Raw genomic sequence first — 20,487 nt, forward strand, 5'->3', positions numbered from 1 at the left:
ACATCAAAATGTCTTTGACAATTAAAACTTTAAGACTGGTAGTCAGAAATTCCAGAATCTGAAAAAATAAAGATGGTTTTCATTTAATGCGGATTTATTTCACATGTATAGTATGTGTTGCTGTTAACTCTCATCCCCAAAAATATAGGGAGAATCAAGATAAAGGGTAAAATGACTGCAAACTTTCTTAAGGTGTTTTTGTTTACAGCTTTACTACTTAAATATTTAAGGAGTTGTTTCCAAGCAGGAATACTTCAAGATCAGATCTGTCAGGGGAAAGTGATACAGATGAGAATCTAAACAAGACAAGTAAGAAAAGGAAAAAGAAAAAGAAGAAGCATCACCACCATAAGAAGACAAAAAGGAAAACCAGAGGAGACTCCAGTAGCAGTGAATCAGACCTGGACACTAAGTACATCAAGGGCAAAGCCACAGAAAGTGGCAGAAATCACGAAAAAGAAGCAGCAGCAAAGTATGTATTTAGTAGTATAGTGCCAGATGTACATTCAGTGTGTTCTTCTGTCTGTCTCTTCAACTTAGTGAATGAAATTCTTGCCACTGGTGGGTCTTATTTTCCTAAGCTTTATGTTAGTAAACCTGTGTTCAAAGCAGTAAAAGCGGAACTAGAAGCACTTGTTTAATCATTTCTGAAGAACTATGACTAAAATATGCTGTGAAGTATTGTTCTTCAGAACAAAACAGGGAATGGCAGTAATGAAAGATATTTTTAAAGACATATAGAGGCTTATTTTGATTTTTTTTGTGAGCTTCTGGTTTCCTTTGATGGGCTTTTGATTAACTGAGAGAGCTTGGAGAGGGATTGTATTTAACATTATTCTTAATTAATGGAAAAGACTTAAAAGACAGTTATGTTTGCCTTGTAATAATAACTCCCTCCTCACAGAGTTAATGTTTCCTTTTTTTTTCCATATTAAGAAAAAGTTAAATGAATTTAACATTGTTTTTTACTACATCCAGCCTTTGGCCATTTTTTGATATATGCTGTCTGCTTCGTATGTCTTGTTCATGCTGTATCTAAATGGGTATTTGAGTATCTGAAACTGTTTTATTTCATCTTGTTTGTTAATTCCAGGAGCTCTAAAATACCATGTAATTAGTGGAGGTGTCATTTTTATGTGGAGTAAGGAAATAGACTTTTAGTGACTAATGTGATCTTTGAGCAGAAGAGGTTGTATGAATGCACTGAGTATTCCAGTTTGGCCTATGTAGCTCTGCATTTTTCTCTTTCTCTTGGGTTTTGATCTTCTCATTCAAAGTGTCCCAGTCTAGGTTTTCCACTAGATTAGTGGAAATTCTCATCCACTTCCCATATAAGTCACTTTTTTCTGTTTCTCATCATGTTTGCTTATCTGAGCAGCTTTCTCTGATTCCCTAGTTCATGTTGTTTGTTTAGTATCAGCAGCTCTGGCTCTGATTCACAGCACTGCTGCTGCTCCTAGGGAAGGAGTGAGGATTTGGTGGCACTGAGGAATTGTTGTTACAGCTGGGTGTACTTCAGACTGGCTTAGACTTCACCCTAATTTTGTACTTTTCCCAAGGTAGATTCACGAGGATATGAGACTACAGGCTCACAGGAAGGTATTTATGCCCAGGGCTGATAACATTGTTTCCCTGTTGAACAGGGAGACTGTAGTACCCTTTGAAACCTGAGCCACAAAATGTCTTTAAGTGCAGTATGTCATGCGAAATTTTAGAAGGCTTCTCAAGACTACAAAACTCAATTGCATGTTTCAAACATGAATTCTGATGAAGAGTTCAAAGTATCCTATAGCTCTTAGGCAGATGGCAACCTCCACTTAAATTCATTTCTTTAGCTATAATCTGTAAACCACTTTGGATTTTATACCCATGCATATGATAAAACAACTAGACTCACAATTTTAGATTATAGTTTACCAACCAATTAATTGGTTAAACCTGGTTATGGCCTTTAATAATCCTGGATGTCCTGGAAATGCAATGAGTGGGGTTTTTTTTTTTTTTTTAATTAATTATTTTGATTGCCCCTTTAGTGTATTTTCAGTTGTTTGCCAGCGTGTGACTAACTTTGCAACAATGGTTCATGTACCATGACTTTGAGTAAATTACTATGTACTACAGAAATGCAACATTTTCTGGTTTTGTAAATGCTGATTATGTGCCACAAATATTTAGAAAATATTTCTCCTTTTCTTCAGTCTAGATGATAAAACATCAAATCTTACCAGCAATCGCTTTGTTTGGCTTGATGATATCCAGGCTTTCACAGCAGAAACATTCAGAATAGACAAGAAATCAGATCCTGCAAACTGGGCCTACAAATCTCTATATCGAGGGGATATAGCAAGGTACAGTATGTTGGTCTGTACTGAAACTCAAGCTGTCTCAAGATTCATTGACTTCAGTCTGATTGTGAAAAGTTTGAAATTCAAATTTTGATGTTGAAGATGAGAGAATAAGAGAGAGATGATAACAAATATCTCAATAGCTTATGTCAAAATGTAACTTTATATTGGGTGGAAATATTTTAAAAGACAAAAGATGCCATGAAATAATAAAAATAAAGTGCATCACCTTCATTTTTCTAAAAGTATTTCCTATGTAGTAGCCTGTGGGTATGTGAACTTACAGAACTGCCATTTAGAGATGGCAGTATGGGACAGATATGAAAGTATGGGTTTGAGGTCAGAAATCCAAGGTTTTGTTCTAGCTAATATCTGGGCAATTAAACTTTTTGATCTCTTTATTGCTCTGTTTCTGTGTTTAAAAGGGAAAATGAAGATGATAATTATTTTACACCAAATTTGTGAGATTTTATTACTTGCATGGTTAGAGATCCTTGCATGAAAGATGCAAATACTTTCTTAGCAAATGGATTCTGTGTTAGATCACCCAGACTGTTTACTCAGAAGATATCTTCCTTGCACAAGTTGCTCTATTTCAAATGATAATAGATGAAATTGTATATTTAACATCCTTGGTGGGATACTGGTATTATGACCCTTCAGAACACATGTCCGTGCAATAACAGAAGCTCATCTAAGGGAACCTGTCCTTGGCTTATGTATTATTTGTGCCCACCTTTTTCTTGATGTTCTTAAGGAAAACATGTTTTGTTTATTATGTATAAAAAGTAATTATTTGTGGAGGGGAGATTTATGGGGCTTATTTTAGTAGTGTGTGTACCTTTGTAGTGAAATAGCCTGGTTACAATCCATTCCGATTTTGTGCCACCTTCAGATTCACCTATTACTTGAGATGGAAAGTGTTACTTTAGAGTTGCACATCACTGGTTCGGTCACTGAAATGACATTTTCGGTAATATTTTCATTTGTCAGGATTACTTAGGATTACTGTGGACTGCCTCTTCACTCATACTCTGAACTCTCCCTCTCTATCTTCCTCTTGATTTCCTCCGATTCCCCCTTATTGGCATATAAGATAGATAGAAGCTTAGGGATACAAAAAGATATTACAGGACTGAACTACTGGTGTCTGATTAATCAGTTTAAGCTAATCTAATCTAAATAGAAGCCTTAAATGATATTGTGTCTCTTGTGCTTTCTCCACGTTTGTCTAAATGAGAAGAATGGCTTAAAATGATAGGGGGAAAAATATTTTTCTTCCACTAATATATTGTTTAAGTCAGAGGAAATGTAGTATGATGATAAAAATTCTGATGGTACTAAAAAAAAAAAATGGAGCATTACATAAGAAAAAGATACCAAGTTCTTACACTCTAAAGCTCTGTGTATACATTATGTGGGTCAATTTGAATTTAAGTACTCCATTCAAGCTTACTTTTGAAAAGAAGGTATCTTTTCTAAGGTGTATTTTAGGAGTTTTAACTGTATTTTTCCATACAAGATATAAAAGGAAAGGAGAGTCCTGTCTTGGCATAGATGTGAAGAAACAACGTATAACTTGGGCCAGTTCCGCATCAGAAAAGAAGCGATCACAGAGGCAACCTGAGCGCTATTTCACAAAGAACAGTGTGAAGATGCTGAACTCTGATGGGATTCCTGTTCACAATAAAAGTTCTCTATCTGACCCCACTGCTTTTATACCAGTTTCCCAAATGGAAACTGACGATCATCCTGACACAACAGAGGTAAATCCTCTTGGGATTTATGATCCATCTACTACAATGTGGCTGCAGGGAAAAGGGTGCAAGGCTACAGACCTCGAGTCTGTAAAGCAGCAGGCGTTCCAAGAGCCTGGGATAAATACTAACTCTGTTCTAATGTCAAAAGTGGAGGAGCATAACAAGAAGGTCAGAGAAAATCCAAGAGATATTCAAGCTTGGATGGAGTTTGTTTCTTTTCAGGTATGTTTCTGACAGACATGATTATTCACGATATAGTAATAAATACAAGAATGTTATATTGTAGTTTCCTTTGTTTAGAACTATTTATCTTTACTGGTAAAGAACGAGCTGTTGATTCATTTTCACAAATAACAACATTCTCCTAGTGATTCTACTATGGTTCTTCCTAACATTGTCATGATTTTTGTTTCATTTTAAGGATGAATTAATGAGAGGACCTAGCCCTTATGCCAGTAAGGGAGAGCAGGAAGTAAGAAGAAAATCACTGAAGTTAATCTTGGAAAAGAAACTAGCTATTTTAGAGAGGGCTATTGAAAGCAATCCAAGTAATGTTGATCTGAAACTTGCCAGGCTGAAGCTTTGCGCAGAGTTCTGGGAACCACCAGCTTTGATCAAAGAATGGCAGAAGCTAATTTTCATACATCCCAATAATCCAGAGCTGTGGAAGAAATATCTCCTGTTCTGTCAAAGTCAGTTCAGTACCTTTTCTGTTTCAAAAATCAATAGTCTCTACGGAAAATGTTTGACTACATTGGCAGCTGTACATGACGGTAGTATGGTATCACATCCGCTACTGCCTGGCACAGAAGAAGCTATGTTAGGTAAGGTTATTTTTATTTATTTCATGTTATGGCCAGAATGCTTTTTATTGGAGTTGACTGCATTCTATGTAAGAAAAGGTTTTCCTGTGCATTATGGGAGATTTTTATTCTCAAGATGTCTGGCATCCTGATTCCTTAGCTGAGAATTAAAGCAAATATTCCAACCAAATATGGATATAGCAGATACTTCCCTTCCCCAGAAGAGTTTCTGATATAACATTTGGTAAAGTCTAATGTGGTGCTGCGCTGTTTACAGTACAAATGTCAAGGCTAGAGAATTGCAGCCAGCACCGAAGAGATGTGCTTTTATCTTTGAAAAATGATTAAGAAAGATGGTTGGCTTGTGAAAGAGACAATTATCTCTTGTTAAGAAGTTTCATACTTAATTACCTTAATCTGGAAAAGAGAAGGGTAATAGAAAGTTTGATATGGAAATTTTCTTGAGAATCCCTGTCAGTAGATTCAGAATTCTAAGTTGTAGTACCATGTGATGATGTCTTTTGTATTTATTGTATACATATAATAAACTATAAATTGTAAATATATAATTATCCCTGGAAGGAAAACAAGTCAGATGGTTAGGATGCTGGACTGCATCCAGGGAAGAAATGGGTTCATGCTCAGTTCTGGCACAAGCTTTAAATTGATTTGGAGCCAAATGACTTAACCTATTCTGTTTCAGTTCATTTGACTTCTCTATCTCAAAGGTTCATTGTGATTATTAATCTATAAAAACACTGAGGGGGAAAATATTGGTGTCACCATGAGTATGGATTTTTTTTCTTTTAAAATTTGTTCTAAAACTAGAGGAGAATGTTAGGAGGATGTAGTTCACCTTTCTTTGTATGTGGTGTAGGCCAAGGAATCTCTTTTCAGTTTGAGCTATAATATCTATTGTGCAATATCCAGTCTAGACTTAAAGACTGAGTTGCAGGATTACCAATTAATTTCAAGTGAGATCTCTTATGGTGTTCATTCGATTCATCTTGGATCAAATACTGGAAAATGTGCTGTAAAGGAAAAATCTTGTGCTTGCAAATGGGTATTGAACTGCCTGATAGCCTCTAATTACTTCTGCCTTCTCTGATTTCTGACACTTAACTTACTTCCTACACCAAGCACAGTGAATGTTTCTCAGGACAAATGTGTTATTGAGCCTTTATTTCTCAAACAGGAAGGATTTTCTTCTTTCATTTTTTTTTTCTCTTCACGGAACATAGTTGACTTGCTTAAATACTGATTTTCAGAAGGGTCCATTTAACTAGTTTATTATATTAGTTTGACTGATGTTTTCAGAAAACTTGTTTTGTTTGTTGACAATGTATAGGCTGAAATGAAAATGGACTTGATTTTACTTTTGTTTCTGTTTGCTCTTACTTTCTCGTTGTGTGTTAACACTACAGTGATTTATTTACACACATTTTTGTTTTTTTCTTTGGAATTCAAATAATAGGAATGCGGAGACTTTCATTAGTCTGGTATTTTTCAGTGCCTCAACTACCTGTAATTCTTTGACTAAATTTGAAGTGTTAGTGTCCTTTTACTTATTATGAAAATTACCAAATTGTCCACTCAGATAAATATACAATATGTTTCACAAATTAATTATGAAGCGATTAGTATTGTAAATGCATGGTAGGCATATATCTTCAACCTTTAATGAAGTGTAAGAGCCGCTTTTAAGTAGTGGTGGACCATGCCATCTAGTGTTCAATTCTATACAGTACTAGCTGCTTGGAAATATATGGGTGTTTTTTAAACCATGAAATTTGAGAAAGCAAATAAGTTGTTTAAAAAGTCTAGATCAGTTTTTGTTTCAAAATTTTTGTTTGAGATTTAAATTTGTAGTATTTTAAATTTTCTGTTATTGTAAAGTAAATGGAAAAATAAGCATTCTCAAGTTTTGCTATAGAAAGGCATTCTGTTTTTCAAATTATACCTACTGCTTGGGGAAAAACATCCTTATCTTTTAGGTCAGTTCAGCTGTAGAAGTGTCACAACACTATGGACTGAATGAACTATGCATTCATGCTGTTTTCAGCTTTTATCATGAATTAAATGCTGATCTTTACATTTCTTCAAATGTAGTTGCATTCAGTTCTATCATGCAGAAAATCTTATGCTTCAATTATTTTTGGCTTCAGTTTGGCAGCAAGTGCTGAGGGGATATTTTATTCATTCACACTAATTTAATTAAAGTTATCTATTGGAAGCTAAGAAACTAGGAAAGAATGAAATTTTCAATGGCAGGTGGATACTGAAATTGATGGGGAAGGTGCCTAAACTGGTTAAAACACTTTGCAAGATTCTGCTAATGCTTATGTACGGTTTTTGTTGTTTAAATATCTTTGAAAATATCATTGATTCTTGGTGATCAGAAGAAAAACAGTTCCTTTGCAGGAAATGCTAGCAAAATGCCTAGTTTGTATGTTCCAGGTGAACTCAAAATTTTATGCTTATGCATCTGACCTAAACCTTCATGCAAAGTAAAAGGAGTAAAACATTTGCCATCTGCTTATATAAAAAAATAAAATGATCATCGCAATCAATTGATGCTAACCTATGTATGTTGTTACTTGTGTGTATCTAGACACTTAAATTTTCCTGGTTGGCAAAAAACCTCAAAACCCAATGCATTTAGAAAAGAAACAGTAATTCCCAAATAAAAGTTGTCAAAACTATTAAATTAAATGAATTATTTAAATCTTGATTTTAAAAAAAATTGTTTTTGCAAACTGATTATGATTTAAAGTACTTTGTTTCTGAAACAAACAATGCTTTCATTAAGGCTTGAATGTAATTTGGAGTGATGGAATATCTCTGAAGTTTCCTTGAATTGCCTAATAGTAGAGGTTCTTATAATATTTGTTATTTCTCTACCTCTCTTAGTTAAGATGAAATTGTAAATATATGGATTTATATATGAATATATAAATAAACTGAGGCTGTGTTTCCCTTTTGTAAATTGGGCCTTGGGGATCAGCGTATAGTAGGGATATAGCGACGATTACAGAAATACTTTGTTGAAGAACAGGGGTAGGGCTCTGCTCTACTCTCAAACATTAATGCTTTGGCCAAAAGACCAGACTTCTCTTAACTGAGGTCTTACATAAAGGAAAAGAAAAAGGGAATGACAGTTGGAAGGAAAATGACCAAATATATCGTCAATGTAACTATCTCATGCAAAAATGAGGCAAAAAGTATTTGTTGTACTGACTTAGTGTGAATTATAATAATGCCCAGCATCTCCAAAGACACTGTGATAGATGCTGGATAAAATGAAGTTGAGAGTCTTACATATCACTTGTATTCATCAACAAGTGCAGTACATGTGTGGCATGAATTTGGCATATTATATATAAAATGGAAGGTCTGAAAGTTGATTAAACTACAACAGTTCTGACGTGCATTCATGACAGTTACTCCATATTTTAGTCCTGGATTTTGATAACGTTCCAGAACAGCTAAGCTCCGCAGCAGTTCTTGCCAGAGCATGTATGTCTTTTGTATAGTTGTGAACTGCAATAAAACACTTTGCAACAAAATTTCTGGTGAAATGTTAATAATCCATCTCCTTTGTTTTACAGCTGTATTTCTTCAGCAGTGCCATTTTCTGAGACAAGCTGGCCATTCTGAGAAAGCGGTGTCTTTGTTTCAGGCTCTGATTGACTTCACCTTCTTTAAACCTGACAGTGTAAAAGATCTGCCAACAAGGGGACAGGTAGCAATTTCCATTTAAATGGGTTTATGTCCTTGTGCATTACAAAGAATGCTTAAAAAAAAAAAAAAAAAAAGGCTGTTGATGAACTTTTAAGGACAAGGGAAAACATTTTGAATTGTAACTTACTTTGGGGTTCTTCAAGGTAGTCCCAGAATTTTTCCACTGCAGAGAAATGCTTCTGTAGTGCCAAATGGCCATTTCTACTCTACGTAATGGAAGTGTGATAACCAGTCATCTCATGTCTTCTTTCTTAGTAATTAAAAATGGAAAAAATTCAGCTGGCTGACTAAAGTCTGTCTACTGTAGTATAGTTTGCACTACTGTCTACTGTTGTATACTAGTGTTGACTATTATTGTATAGTTAGCACTTTCCGTGTGTTTTTTCCCTAAAATTACTGGGTTTGTTTTGTTACTGCTGTTGATGGAGAAAGCTGATGAGGAACTGCAATCAATTGCTGCTTCAGACAATAGTTGCAACCAGTTTTTAGGTTCTCCATTTTCTGTTTTCAGTAATTCTTTGATAGCTACATTAGGAATACCATCGTACTTTAAAAATGTATTTTATTTTTGCTGTGAAATTTCAGCTTATTCTGTTAGAGTATTTAATCACTTTTTCTCATGATTTGCTCAGAAGAATGTTGGAGGTGCACCCCAGTAATAGTCAGTCCGTTAGTATTCAGGAAGCAGGCTGTTGCCAGTGTAGCATCACCTATAACCCACTGAACTCTTGGGTGCTGCTTCCTTCTTGATGAAAGGTAGGGAGGGGAACCAGTTAGGCACTTGGGCTACTATATAGTACAGAAACTGGGCCAGGTTTCCTTTTGTTCCCTCACCTTCTCTACAAGTAACCACTTCTGAGACTCAGCAGTCCATTCCTTGCTCTCTAGATTAATGCTGCTGCTCACCAGTGGAGCAGTCTTGTAGTTTAAATAGTAGTATTGTCTTCTTAAAGTGCCAAAGATTTAGAGTTCAATCATAATTATGATGCAGGATGGTAGTTTTGGTATAATTACACAAATCACCTCAAGTCATGCATCCAATTATTCGAAAAACTGTAACATTATCTGTAATATTTAAAAACTTTTAATAAGGCAGGATGATGAGGAACTTTGATTAATAGGGCATTATTTAGATTGGAAGGTCCAATTCTTGAAAATAGGAAAATACCCATTTTACAGTTGATTGTACAACTTTAATTCTGCTCTTTCACAGAAACATTATGACTCAGTCTTGAATTACTTGGTTCCTTACTATTTTCACAGTTCACTTTCACACTTGGGGTAACGAATACATCTAATGAGCAGAAGTAGGTTTTCCAGTTGCTGTAAACCTCATGTTTTCTGATACCTTGATGCTTGATTTTTCTTAAAGTAAATGTTGTTGTTCATATTTATGTCTCAGTCATATCTCAATGTCAAAGCCAAGGTCTGGGACCCAGCAGAAACATAGGAGAGAGACTGTCATTAGATCTAAGTATACACAAAGTGGGGGAGGAATTGATGAATCCAAAGATGACAGATTGCATGCAGCTAGTGACATAGTCAGGACTAGAACCCTGAACTTCCAAGTCCCTGGAAAGTGCCCTGAAGCTGTTGATGAAATCTCTTACTGATTTGTGCCACTTCTGCTCAGTCTGCTCAAATTTATGCCCAGCAGTAGTGTCTTGATTGACCATAGGTGTATGATCATCTAAATCATCATTCCATTTGCCAAATTTTTCATGGTTCCATAAAGGCTGGGGACTGAGCAAAGGGAAGATTGGGAAGAGGGAGATGTGAGTTGGAGCCACATCTTGGGGGCTTTGGATGCTTATCCTTGAAGGATCTGCTAGGACATCTGGCACAAAAGTCTTCTGCTTTCTTTAAAGCATCATACCTTTTAAAAATAACCTTTATGTTCATCAGAAGAGTTGATGATGATTCTGTTGTGCCACAGCATAGCTTAAGTACTCAGTTGTAGCAGATTCTTAAGCAGCATCTGACAAGGTCTTCAGATACAGAAGTTGCATGCAGTTGCAGATTACAGTGCACTTTAATAGAACAGGAAAATCTCTAGGTGACGAATATGTCCTTTCCTCGGGCAGAGCTTGAGAAGAGATAGACTTTGTGTCATTTTGAGTAATGTCTTTTTCCTTTTTTTTTCTTCTTTTTTTTTTTAACTCATCACTGACACATTGGTTGAACTGGTGTCTGCCATAAATGGATGTTTTCATTAAATGTTTCTTGTGTATTTTAGAAGTCCATCCCAGTGCTTCAATTCACTTATCCTCACCTCAAATTTTATGCGATACATTCAAACTCTTCGTCTTGAGTAGGTGTTCACACGTGCACCTGCTTCAAGTTCTAATGCCCATAACTGCATGTGCTCTTGGATGTAATAACCTGATAAGGGGCAGAAATATATGATCCAGAATTGTTTGAAATTTGTTAAGTGACTATAGGGTCTCTTAAACAATGTACCGGAAAACTGAATGATTCCTCTCTATATGTGGTGGTTTTGGTTTTTTGTCTTTTTTTTTTTCCCTAAACAACAGGTGGAATTCTTTGAACCATTTTGGGATAGTGGAGAACCTCGGATTGGAGAGAAGGGAGCAAGAGGCTGGAGCGCATGGATGCACCAACAGGAAAAGGGTGGCTGGATAGCTGTTACCAAGCCTGGTATGCCCATATCAATATGTGTAGTTGTTTTGCATGTGTTCTTCTAAACAGTTTATTTAGAATGATACAAGCTGTTTTTTCTCATGTTTTCGCATACAAGTTTTCAAAAATATTTACCAAGATTAAAATAAACTATCACACTTGGGAGGAAAAGCATCTGTTTCGTGTGTTCTGTGTGCCATATTGTTCACAGAATACTGCTGTCCTTTCCAGTGATTAAGAATTGAGGGAAGGGATGACATATTCCCCACTTTGTTCTGAAAAAGCTAGAGATGTGAGCATTTTGTAGAGACCCATGCCCATCTGCGGTGGAAGGAAGCTGCTATCCCTTAAGATCCTTTTCATCATATTGGTGGACCAGTTGGGATTACAGTGTTAGATGACAGTTGCCTCAAGGATTCATAGTTCATTTCTGTTTCTAAGAATGTATGTCTGAAGAGTTCAGTTTCTTACAGCAAACAACATAGTAGAAATAGGAGGAAAACCTTCCCTTTCTCTGTGTGACACAGAGGACGAAGTAATTGCTTCTCCACCCGGCTGGACTGCTGCTGGCATAAAGAACATGCAGAAATGAAGGCTGTTGCCTCAGCAAGGGAGACAGAAAATGCCTCCTGCCTGCTTAGTCCCACCCTGCCCTCTGGTCTACAGTGGTCTGTCCTTCCCTTTACCTCAAGGACTGTTCCTCAAACAGATGCATCTTGAAGGGGAGCAGGAGGCTGGAATATGTCTGACCAAAGATGAGCTAGCACTGCTTTTGCTGCTCCTGCTGCAGTAGCAACTCTAAAGGAGTAAGTTCTGCTCTGCTTCTAATAAAGCAAGGAAATGAGAAATAGTCCTCTGCTTCCCTTGTCCTTGGGCCAAGATGGAATTTCCTTGCCCCTAAACTGGAGTCAGCAGTTCTAGTGTTGACAGGTATGGACTCTTAGGCAGATCCAGCATATATGATATCAGCACTTTTCCCATTGATATTCAGCCCAAAAGTTTGAAAGGTTTGATAATCTTAGAGACCTGACTAGAGATTACACCTGATCGGTGGTTAAAAATTGTGGAAATGTTCCTATTTTTCGTAGTGGAGCTGGCTAAAGGAGAGGGTATAGATCACAGAAGATGCACAGAAATTAAAAATGTTGCAGCCATCTGCTTGTCTTTGTTTTTTTTTGAAATTTGGGGAGGGGGAGTGTTTCAGCTTGGTTGATGGCAAGTGTCAGGAAAAAGAATGTGGAAGTGGTGCAGAAATGGCCTTGTTAGATTGGAAGAAGAATGATTTTTTTTTTTTCCAAAAAGTAGTGTAGGTAACCATAAATTTTGAGGACTTTTTCTGAACAGCAAGAAAAAAAAAACATGTGAAAAGTCTCTGCCAGCCTTCCATTAACGTACACATTTTTTCAGTAAGTGCTCATCAGTTTCAGCACAGAATTAATATGTTGCTGTCACAGCAAAAATATGCTAATTGCATCTAACCGTCTAAAATGATTATCGTAAAAGTGGAACGTAGTTAAACACTTCATTTTGTGTGTGTTTAACTACATCAGTTGGTTCTATTGCACATTAATTAAAATGTTGCTGAAAATATCAGGTAGTTTAAAGCAACATTACCAGTCTTAGTTTGTGATATTTAATATCATAGTAATACTTTTTACTTACAGTACTTTTTTCAAAATGGTTTATGCACATTAATATTCATAAAGCAGATATGAGATAGATTCTTTACTTCATGCCTGGGCAAGCTAAGTTGCATGAAAAGATGACTGGTTCTTGGCTGTTGCTTGCAAACTGCAGTTGATAAAGTGGCCTGCAGCCAGTCAGTGGCTTATTTTCTGGTCTGCGAGGAAGTTTGAGTGCTGACACTGATCCACTGGTTCAAAAAGCTTGGAAACTTCCTGCTTTTTCAAAGTTAGTGTCAAAACCCAAAACTCTGATGTGAAAATTTTCAGCTCTGTCTCATGTTTGTTATAACAACATGACCAAGTCTGGTCTTTGGATTTGGTGGATTCATTTTTCTTTAATAATTATGGTGGGGGGCTCTTGATTTGTTTATAGATGATGATGATGAAGAGATAGATGAAGATCAAGAAATAAAGAATAAAACTCTACCAAAATGGCAAATTTGGCTGGATACTGAATATTCTCGTGAAGCAAGACAGTGGTTACCTTGGAGGCCAGACAAAACAGAAAAGCAGACTGAAGAAGACTGCGAAGATCCAGAAAGACAGGTCATTGTTATATAAGAAAACAATGGGAAATGATAAGGCAAATTATCCTTATATAAGACTTCATTGCCAGTAGATGTTTTAGAAGAATAGTTATTTTCTTTTTCTGTTTGGAATTCCCATTTCAATTGTGGTTTCTTGCTGAGACTGCCGAAATCCATGGGAATCTCATGGTGGACTTTGGAAAGGGCTGTAGGCAAATAGTCTGTCCTTGCTGTTATGTGGTTTTCCCTCATCTGTGTGTGGGAATGTAGAAATCTGTATTTGAAATGATATCTGCTTTAAATAAGCAAAGGTTTTTTTGCCATTTTTTTTCTTCTTGAGAAATAGATCAAATCAGGCACTGATTTCCAAACAAAAATGAGTTAAATAGCATAAACAATAATATCTTTTTAGGCCTCATTATATAAGTTTCTTTTGGAGGTCCTCGATAATCCAGAAGAAATATCTTGTTAGCAAACTTGGAGTCTTGACTGGAGGAATGCATTGCGTGTTCAACTTGTCCGTTGTTAATTTGAATGAAATTCCCTTACCATTTAATAGTAACTATAATTTTTTTATTGACTTGAAAACTTCTTTAGTTAATTACATAAATTAAAAGTTTGATTTTATCTGATTACATAAATTAACAGAGTTTGTTTTGGGTTTAGGTATTATTTGATGATCTTGGACCATCTTTAATCCAGCTTTCTAATCCAGATCTTCAGCGTCAACTACTGTACTCATTTTTGCAATTCTTGGGAGTTCCATGTACAAGTAGACTCTTTCCTCCAAGCCTCTATGTTGCCATGGATGAAAATAACATTTTTGATAGCGTGCTTTCTGATGAAAAGCCACTGACTTCTATTGATTTGCAACTTTCTGGATTCAACAGTATTGGTCATATGGATACGATGCTGCGAGGGAGATATCACATAGGCCACTATAAGGAAGGAGAGGAGTTCATACAGAATGTTTTTCATGTTCTATTCCTGCTATTTTCAGGAAAGGAAAAAGCTAATCTGTCCATTTGTTGGTTACAGTATGAAGTATCTAAGGTAATGAGGAATCTGCATTTAATCGGTTTTGTGATGTGTGGCTTTCTTGTGTATTAATGTTTATATTTAACTAAAATAGATACTGAGAAAGTTATGTCTTGTTAGACTGAGTATTTAAATTAGGAAGTGCTAGTTAAGATTATACTGGGGGGGGGGGGGGAAAGTGTTCCTTAGTACATGTTACACAATAACGTATGATTTTTTCACATAATATTTCTTGCCGCCTTAGATAAATGTTGTTATATTTTCTACTGCTATGTGATGCTTTGTATGCCAGATAGAGTGGATGCAAGTAATTTTTTGCAAGTCAAAGTGAATGAGTCAGTAATTCATCAAACTATTCTACAAAATGCATAAACCCCAATACCGTGATATGAGCACCTTATCAAGAAACTTATTGCTTCCTATAAAAATTACATTTACAGTGTTGTTGAAGGAAATAACACCTCATCACTTGAATATGCATTTATTTAAGTAAAAACGCCTTTAATAGATGCCCACAAAAGGATGAGAGAGCTAAGGTTGTCTTCCTGACTTGAACGTTTCAGAAATTTTAGTGTTGTCTTATACTTATGGACGAGTTCCCTGTCTCTTACCCAAACTCTGCCTAACCAGAAGGTCTCCTGTAATCTTCCCACTCAATCTTCAGGTTTGTCTGTCAATGCATTTTGTGCTGTGAAAAGCTACTCGGAGGTTTAATTGCGCTAGTCATAAATTGCATCTGACCATACAAGATCATTTATTTTTCTCTTCTCAACCATTTCAGGTTAGCAGCTAGCTCCTTATGTGAGGAGTTGGTCTCTTTAAAAGAGTGAAATTTTATATTATTTAATGACAGTTTTAGGAGTGAGATTGATAAACTTGTGTAATTTGGATACGTTGGAAGAAGTTGTCAGAAAACATTTTAGGAGAGAGTAGGTGTTTCTTTGTAATACTGCTTGGAAATCTGCTGCAGTGGCTTATGGCTGATAACAGGCAGCTCTGACAACTTACAGTACTCAGTAGCAACAGATCTGGCCAGTGGTGAAATGTGGAACGATATGAAAGCAAACACAGTAATGAAATCAAATAATGCTGTGGGTTTTTTTTTCTTTCTACTCTTATGCCTCTCAAAATTTGTTCTATTTATTCTCCTCTTCAGGTAGTTCAGTGTCTTCAAACAAAAAACAAGAAGTTGTTGAAAGTACAAGGGAAGAAAAGTAAAAAATTGGCCAAGAATCTCCTTAAAGCACCTGACAACCGAAATCACCTTTCCCTCTGGAAACTGTATGCCTACCTAGAATGGCTGCTTGGTAACGTTGATGATGCTAGGAAGGTATTTGATACAGCTCTTAGCACGGCAGGGACAGGAGGAATGAAGAATCTGCAGCTCTGCAGTCTGAGTCTGCTCTATGCTCAGCTGGAAGTGGAACTTCTGGAAAGTCTAGAAGGAGCTGTCATGTCACGTGCTGTTCATATATTGACCAAATTGGCTGAAAGTGGACCATATATGCCTTATAGTGGAGAAGTATTATCTGTAAATATCTTGAAAGCTAGGAAGACATATGATCATGCGTTGCAAGATTATTTAAATAAAACCCCAGTTTCTAATCAGGATCAGGTCAGTGACTCTAATCAGCTAGTTAACTTGGTTGGTTGTTATGCAGTTTTCCAGTATTTGACTGTTGGAATTGATGCTGCAGTACTAATATATGCACAAGTTTTGGAAAAGCTTGAAGTTCTTGATCCAAAGAAATGTGAAAATACTGGAGAGAATCTTGGCATTCAAAATTTCCCTACTGCTCTTGAAGCCATCACACTGCTGCGTACAAACTTACTCAGATTCCACATGAAAATTAGTGTTTATCCTTTGAATCCTCTGCGAGAGGCACTAACAGAGGCTCTGAAACGGTATCCTAGCAACCAGTCTCTTTGGAGATCGTATATCCAGATCCAAAGAAAGTCTCACAATGCTAGCAAAGCACGAAGATTTTTTGATGGCATCACAAGGTCTACTAACTCTTTAGAGCCATGGCTGTTTGCAATCCAAGCAGAGCAGATGAGAAAAAAACTCATTGAGAATGTCCAAAGGTAATACCTTGGAGTGCCTTACGATTATGCTTTTGGGTTTTGGGGAGTTTTTGGTTTTTTTGGATTTGTTTTGCTCTGTCTAATCACTTAACACAGGAAGGAAAATGTTGTCATTATTCTCATTTTACAAATGAAGAAACTGCAGGTAGGGAAGATTTTTTGTTCAAGACTGGACAGTGAGTCAGTAGCAGCATCCTGGATGGAATTAAAGACCTAGACTATAGTCTCATGTCCTTTCTCCTAGTTCAGATTGTTTGCTGATTTGATTACTTGACACTGATATCAAGATATCATTTCTTTAAGTAATTTTTTAAATAACTACAAGTCTGCTTAGATGACCAAAGTGGACATTATTAACTTAGAAATTGCTGAATTTCAGTACCACTGAAATAAGGAGTGTAATACAGAGCTACATTTCAGTTTCTTGCTGAGCTTGCTGCCCTGCTTTACCCCTGCATCACAGAATACAGCTGTGGCAGATTTATCTGTTTCCATAGTGATTACTTGAGAATTTAATCTTTATATGGAGCTGTTGCTATGTAGAAGAGGCTGGAAATTTCCTGAATTCACAGTGTGCTCTGGGCTTAGCAGATTTTTTGCTCCTGGGAAAGGAGGAAAGAGTGAGTAGGAGATGGGGGGCACAGAGGTATGTGTTCATTCTTAAAGCATAGTCTCTTTAACTGTTGTCTAGCCATTGCTTGGAGCTACCTATCCAGTGCTACCTACATATCTCTACTAACCGTGGCAGCTTTGTTCTTTGTGTGTGCATATAGCAACAGAGATTTCTGGAAAAATGTTATCATGAAGCTTTACATAGCTGTAAACTTACAATATTAGCACTTGATGAAATTACATAATTATCAATATACTTTTAAATGATAGTGTACTGCTTGGATTGCCACAGTCTGGCACAGATAGTGACATTCCTGAGTTGTCAGTGTAATGTGATCCTAGATTGTAATAAGAATGCTGCAGCCACCAAATGTTAAGGAGGACTGATACTGTGCAGTTTGTTTTGCTGTTAATTACACGCTGACACTATGTTACATTTTCATTATTGTTACTAGAATTTTGTGTAAAATTCTGGTGGGATGATTTTCTCTGAAGCATTTAGTTCTTTTCCAATTGTCTGCTGCTAGCGTAGCTTTCCTTTGGATTATATTTATATTGGCACAAGTCGGATGTTGCAAGAACAGAGCTACACTGCTGCAAAAGGAAGATAAATGGCTTGTCAGTTGTGCATAAAGATAATGTTTTATAATGTTGTGACAAACTAAGAAAATATCTGTAATACGTGTGATTGTTTCCTGTTCTGTTTTCTGTTTTTGGTTGTTTCAGTGCATGGAATTAATTTAAAGGCATGGACATAAAAGGTAAAACAGTAGTATATATAAAATGGTGTGAAGTACAGTGCTTTAAATGCCTGATTTCATGCAGACTGGATTACATCATTTTTCCTCACGGCTAAGGTTAGGATGAGAGGAAACACGACCTCAAAGGCCCTTGGAAAAAAAAAAAGAGGCGAGTTAGGAAGAAGCGTCAAGCATGATTGGAACAATCTGTCAGGCTAGGAGGATGCATGCAAACAGAGGTGATACTGCCATGAGCAGTGCAGGCTGTTTCTTCTGACTCAAGCATCAAAATTAAGCTGGTCTGCTTCAGCTGTAGGTAGGAAGCAATGCCTCAGTGAAAAATATGCACCTAGGATTCTCCCTTTGTATTATGCACAGAACCTGTGGGGTTTATATTACTGGATGAAAAAGAAAATGGTTCTCTGTTGTAATCACAGTTGAGATGCAGAGCTGTAATCTACGCCTTGATCCAAGACCTACATAGTGTGGAATACTTTGCCATGCAAAGGTGCCAGGGGTAGGCCAGGCTTGCTGGGGCACTAGGAGGAGGTTTGCTGAGCTAGGCTAGAATTTCGTCTGGGCAGCTGTGCTGAGCTTTGCATGATACATCATCTTGGATGAAAACCGGGATAAGTGTTTTCAGATTATATGATAGTGGGTTGTTATACTCAAAGAGAAATGATTTTTCTCCCGTTGGACAGTGTTAATTTTTCAACATGCTGAAAGTAATTTTCACAAAAATATCACATTTATCTTCTTTTAACTGTTTTTTCCTATTCAGACAATTATTGACTAAATTAGTGGGTGCAACAAATCCATTTTATAACATTCTGAGGTTGTAGTATGGGGCTCTGACTACACACAGTACTATGTGAATAGTGACAGTACTCGATCTTCACCCTCTTTCATCTGGATGGGGTCCTTTAGCTCATGTTTAAGAGGTTCTTTTTGTTTTCTCTTTCTCTGTCTTTCAGGGCAGATGTTGGTGAAATACATTCTACTATTCCCGAAACTGGATTAACAAATCGGATTGTAGCTCTATTTGAACACGCAGTTCAGAGTGAAAATGGTACCCATTGTCCACTGCTGTGGAGGATGTATTTGAACTTTCTGGTAAGAGGAGAGCATCAGTTTTATCACAGTTATAATGTTTGGAATTCCTCATGACCACAAATACAGTACTGTATAACAAATGAGTACTAAATTCTGCAAGCCTGTATGGTTTGGAAGGTAGTATATTTGTATGTCATAATGCTTCCTATGGTTTGGAATATTAGGGAAAATATAATCCATGTGTATTAGAAGGAATGATAGTTCTTGGCAGTATAGCTTTGGCATAGATACACAGAAGTTATTGTGGCTGCAATTTTATATAGGTAAAAATTATGTAGTAAGAGTTTCTCAAAATATCTGAGAATGGATGGATTCTTTCTAGTGTTACTCAATATAGAGACAAATAGGCAGGGGAGCAAAACTTGAGAAAAGAGGAAGCAAATTGTAGGGATGTAGGATTTTTTTGCTTGTTTGTTTAAACAAAATGAACAAAGATGGCTTGTATTTATGTTAGTTTCAGACTTGCTGTAAGGTCTGTAAGGAAATTGTAGGGACTTTGATTTTTCATTAAATTCAGATCCGGATTTTTGTATCACTTCCAGATCTGAATCAGAAAAATATAATGCATGACGATCCTTTCTTTTCTTTTTATCTTTTTTTTTTGATTTATGGTGGAATAAGGAATATGGTAGAAAGGACTCCTCAAATATTTTCTTCTGTTATTTTATCCATACTATAAAAACTTTCCCAGATCAAGCTTTTTGATTGATTAACTTCAGTGCAAAAAAGGTGTAGTCCACCTCCTTGAATGTTAGGGAAAACGTAGTTTTCAATTTCCTGGCAGACACTACAGGAAATTAGGAGGTTGGATTTTTTTGGTGCTTTTTTCCCCTGTTTTTTTTTGGGGGGGGGGCAGGAGGCAGAATATGAATTTTTTGTGAGCGTGAGCGGACATTGAGGATAGTTTTGGGTAACTGGTAAAGACATGTTTTCCTATGGAGAAGAAAGAACTGGTTCACTAAGAGGTGATGTTTAGTAGGCTTTGGCTTTTACAGCTTGCCTTGAAATTTCACCATCTTTTTGAATCTTAAAAGAAGTGCAGCTGCATGTAAGGGTTATGCTAAATGGCTTACTGCAAAATAACATCAGAAAGCAATAATTTTGGTTTCTTCTGTAGTTCACCACAGAAATACATAAGTAAAGTCAACTTCACCTAGGCGGTTTTGTCATCTTGGTTCTTTTCACACTTCTTTAAGTAACAGTGTGGAAGATGAGAGCACAGAAGAATGCTTAGAATATAAGGGGATCTGGCTTAAACCAGCTTCTGAGTAAGACATGACATATGCACATGATCCGTTCAGTGCACAAAAATAATGTATCATCACCTTCACTGTTAGGTTTTGTTTTGTACATGCAAGCATTCTAGAGAGGGGGAAAAACTGCCTGTAAATATTTTTA

At 36.5% G+C, this 20,487-nt stretch overlaps 1 protein-coding gene across 7 annotated transcripts in view; it reads left to right on the forward strand.

Annotated features, from left to right (window-relative positions):
* NRDE2 (NRDE-2, necessary for RNA interference, domain containing) overlaps positions 1–20,487 on the forward strand; it is a 60,809-nt gene that overhangs the window by 38,270 nt on the left and 2,052 nt on the right. For all 7 annotated transcript variants that reach the window (XM_064512197.1, XM_064512196.1, XM_064512199.1 and 4 more), the window contains 10 exons: positions 248–472; positions 2,199–2,348; positions 3,868–4,327; positions 4,527–4,929; positions 8,517–8,650; positions 11,184–11,307; positions 13,348–13,520; positions 14,168–14,554; positions 15,696–16,624; positions 18,951–19,089. In XM_064512197.1, the coding sequence (XP_064368267.1) occupies positions 248–472; positions 2,199–2,348; positions 3,868–4,327; positions 4,527–4,929; positions 8,517–8,650; positions 11,184–11,307; positions 13,348–13,520; positions 14,168–14,554; positions 15,696–16,624; positions 18,951–19,089 (3,124 nt within the window). The remainder of the gene's footprint in view (positions 1–247; positions 473–2,198; positions 2,349–3,867; positions 4,328–4,526; positions 4,930–8,516; positions 8,651–11,183; positions 11,308–13,347; positions 13,521–14,167; positions 14,555–15,695; positions 16,625–18,950; positions 19,090–20,487) is intronic.

The sequence above is a fragment of the Dromaius novaehollandiae genome, chromosome 5, assembly GCF_036370855.1.
Source record: "Dromaius novaehollandiae isolate bDroNov1 chromosome 5, bDroNov1.hap1, whole genome shotgun sequence".
In the NCBI taxonomy this organism is placed as follows: Eukaryota; Metazoa; Chordata; class Aves; order Casuariiformes; family Dromaiidae; genus Dromaius; species Dromaius novaehollandiae.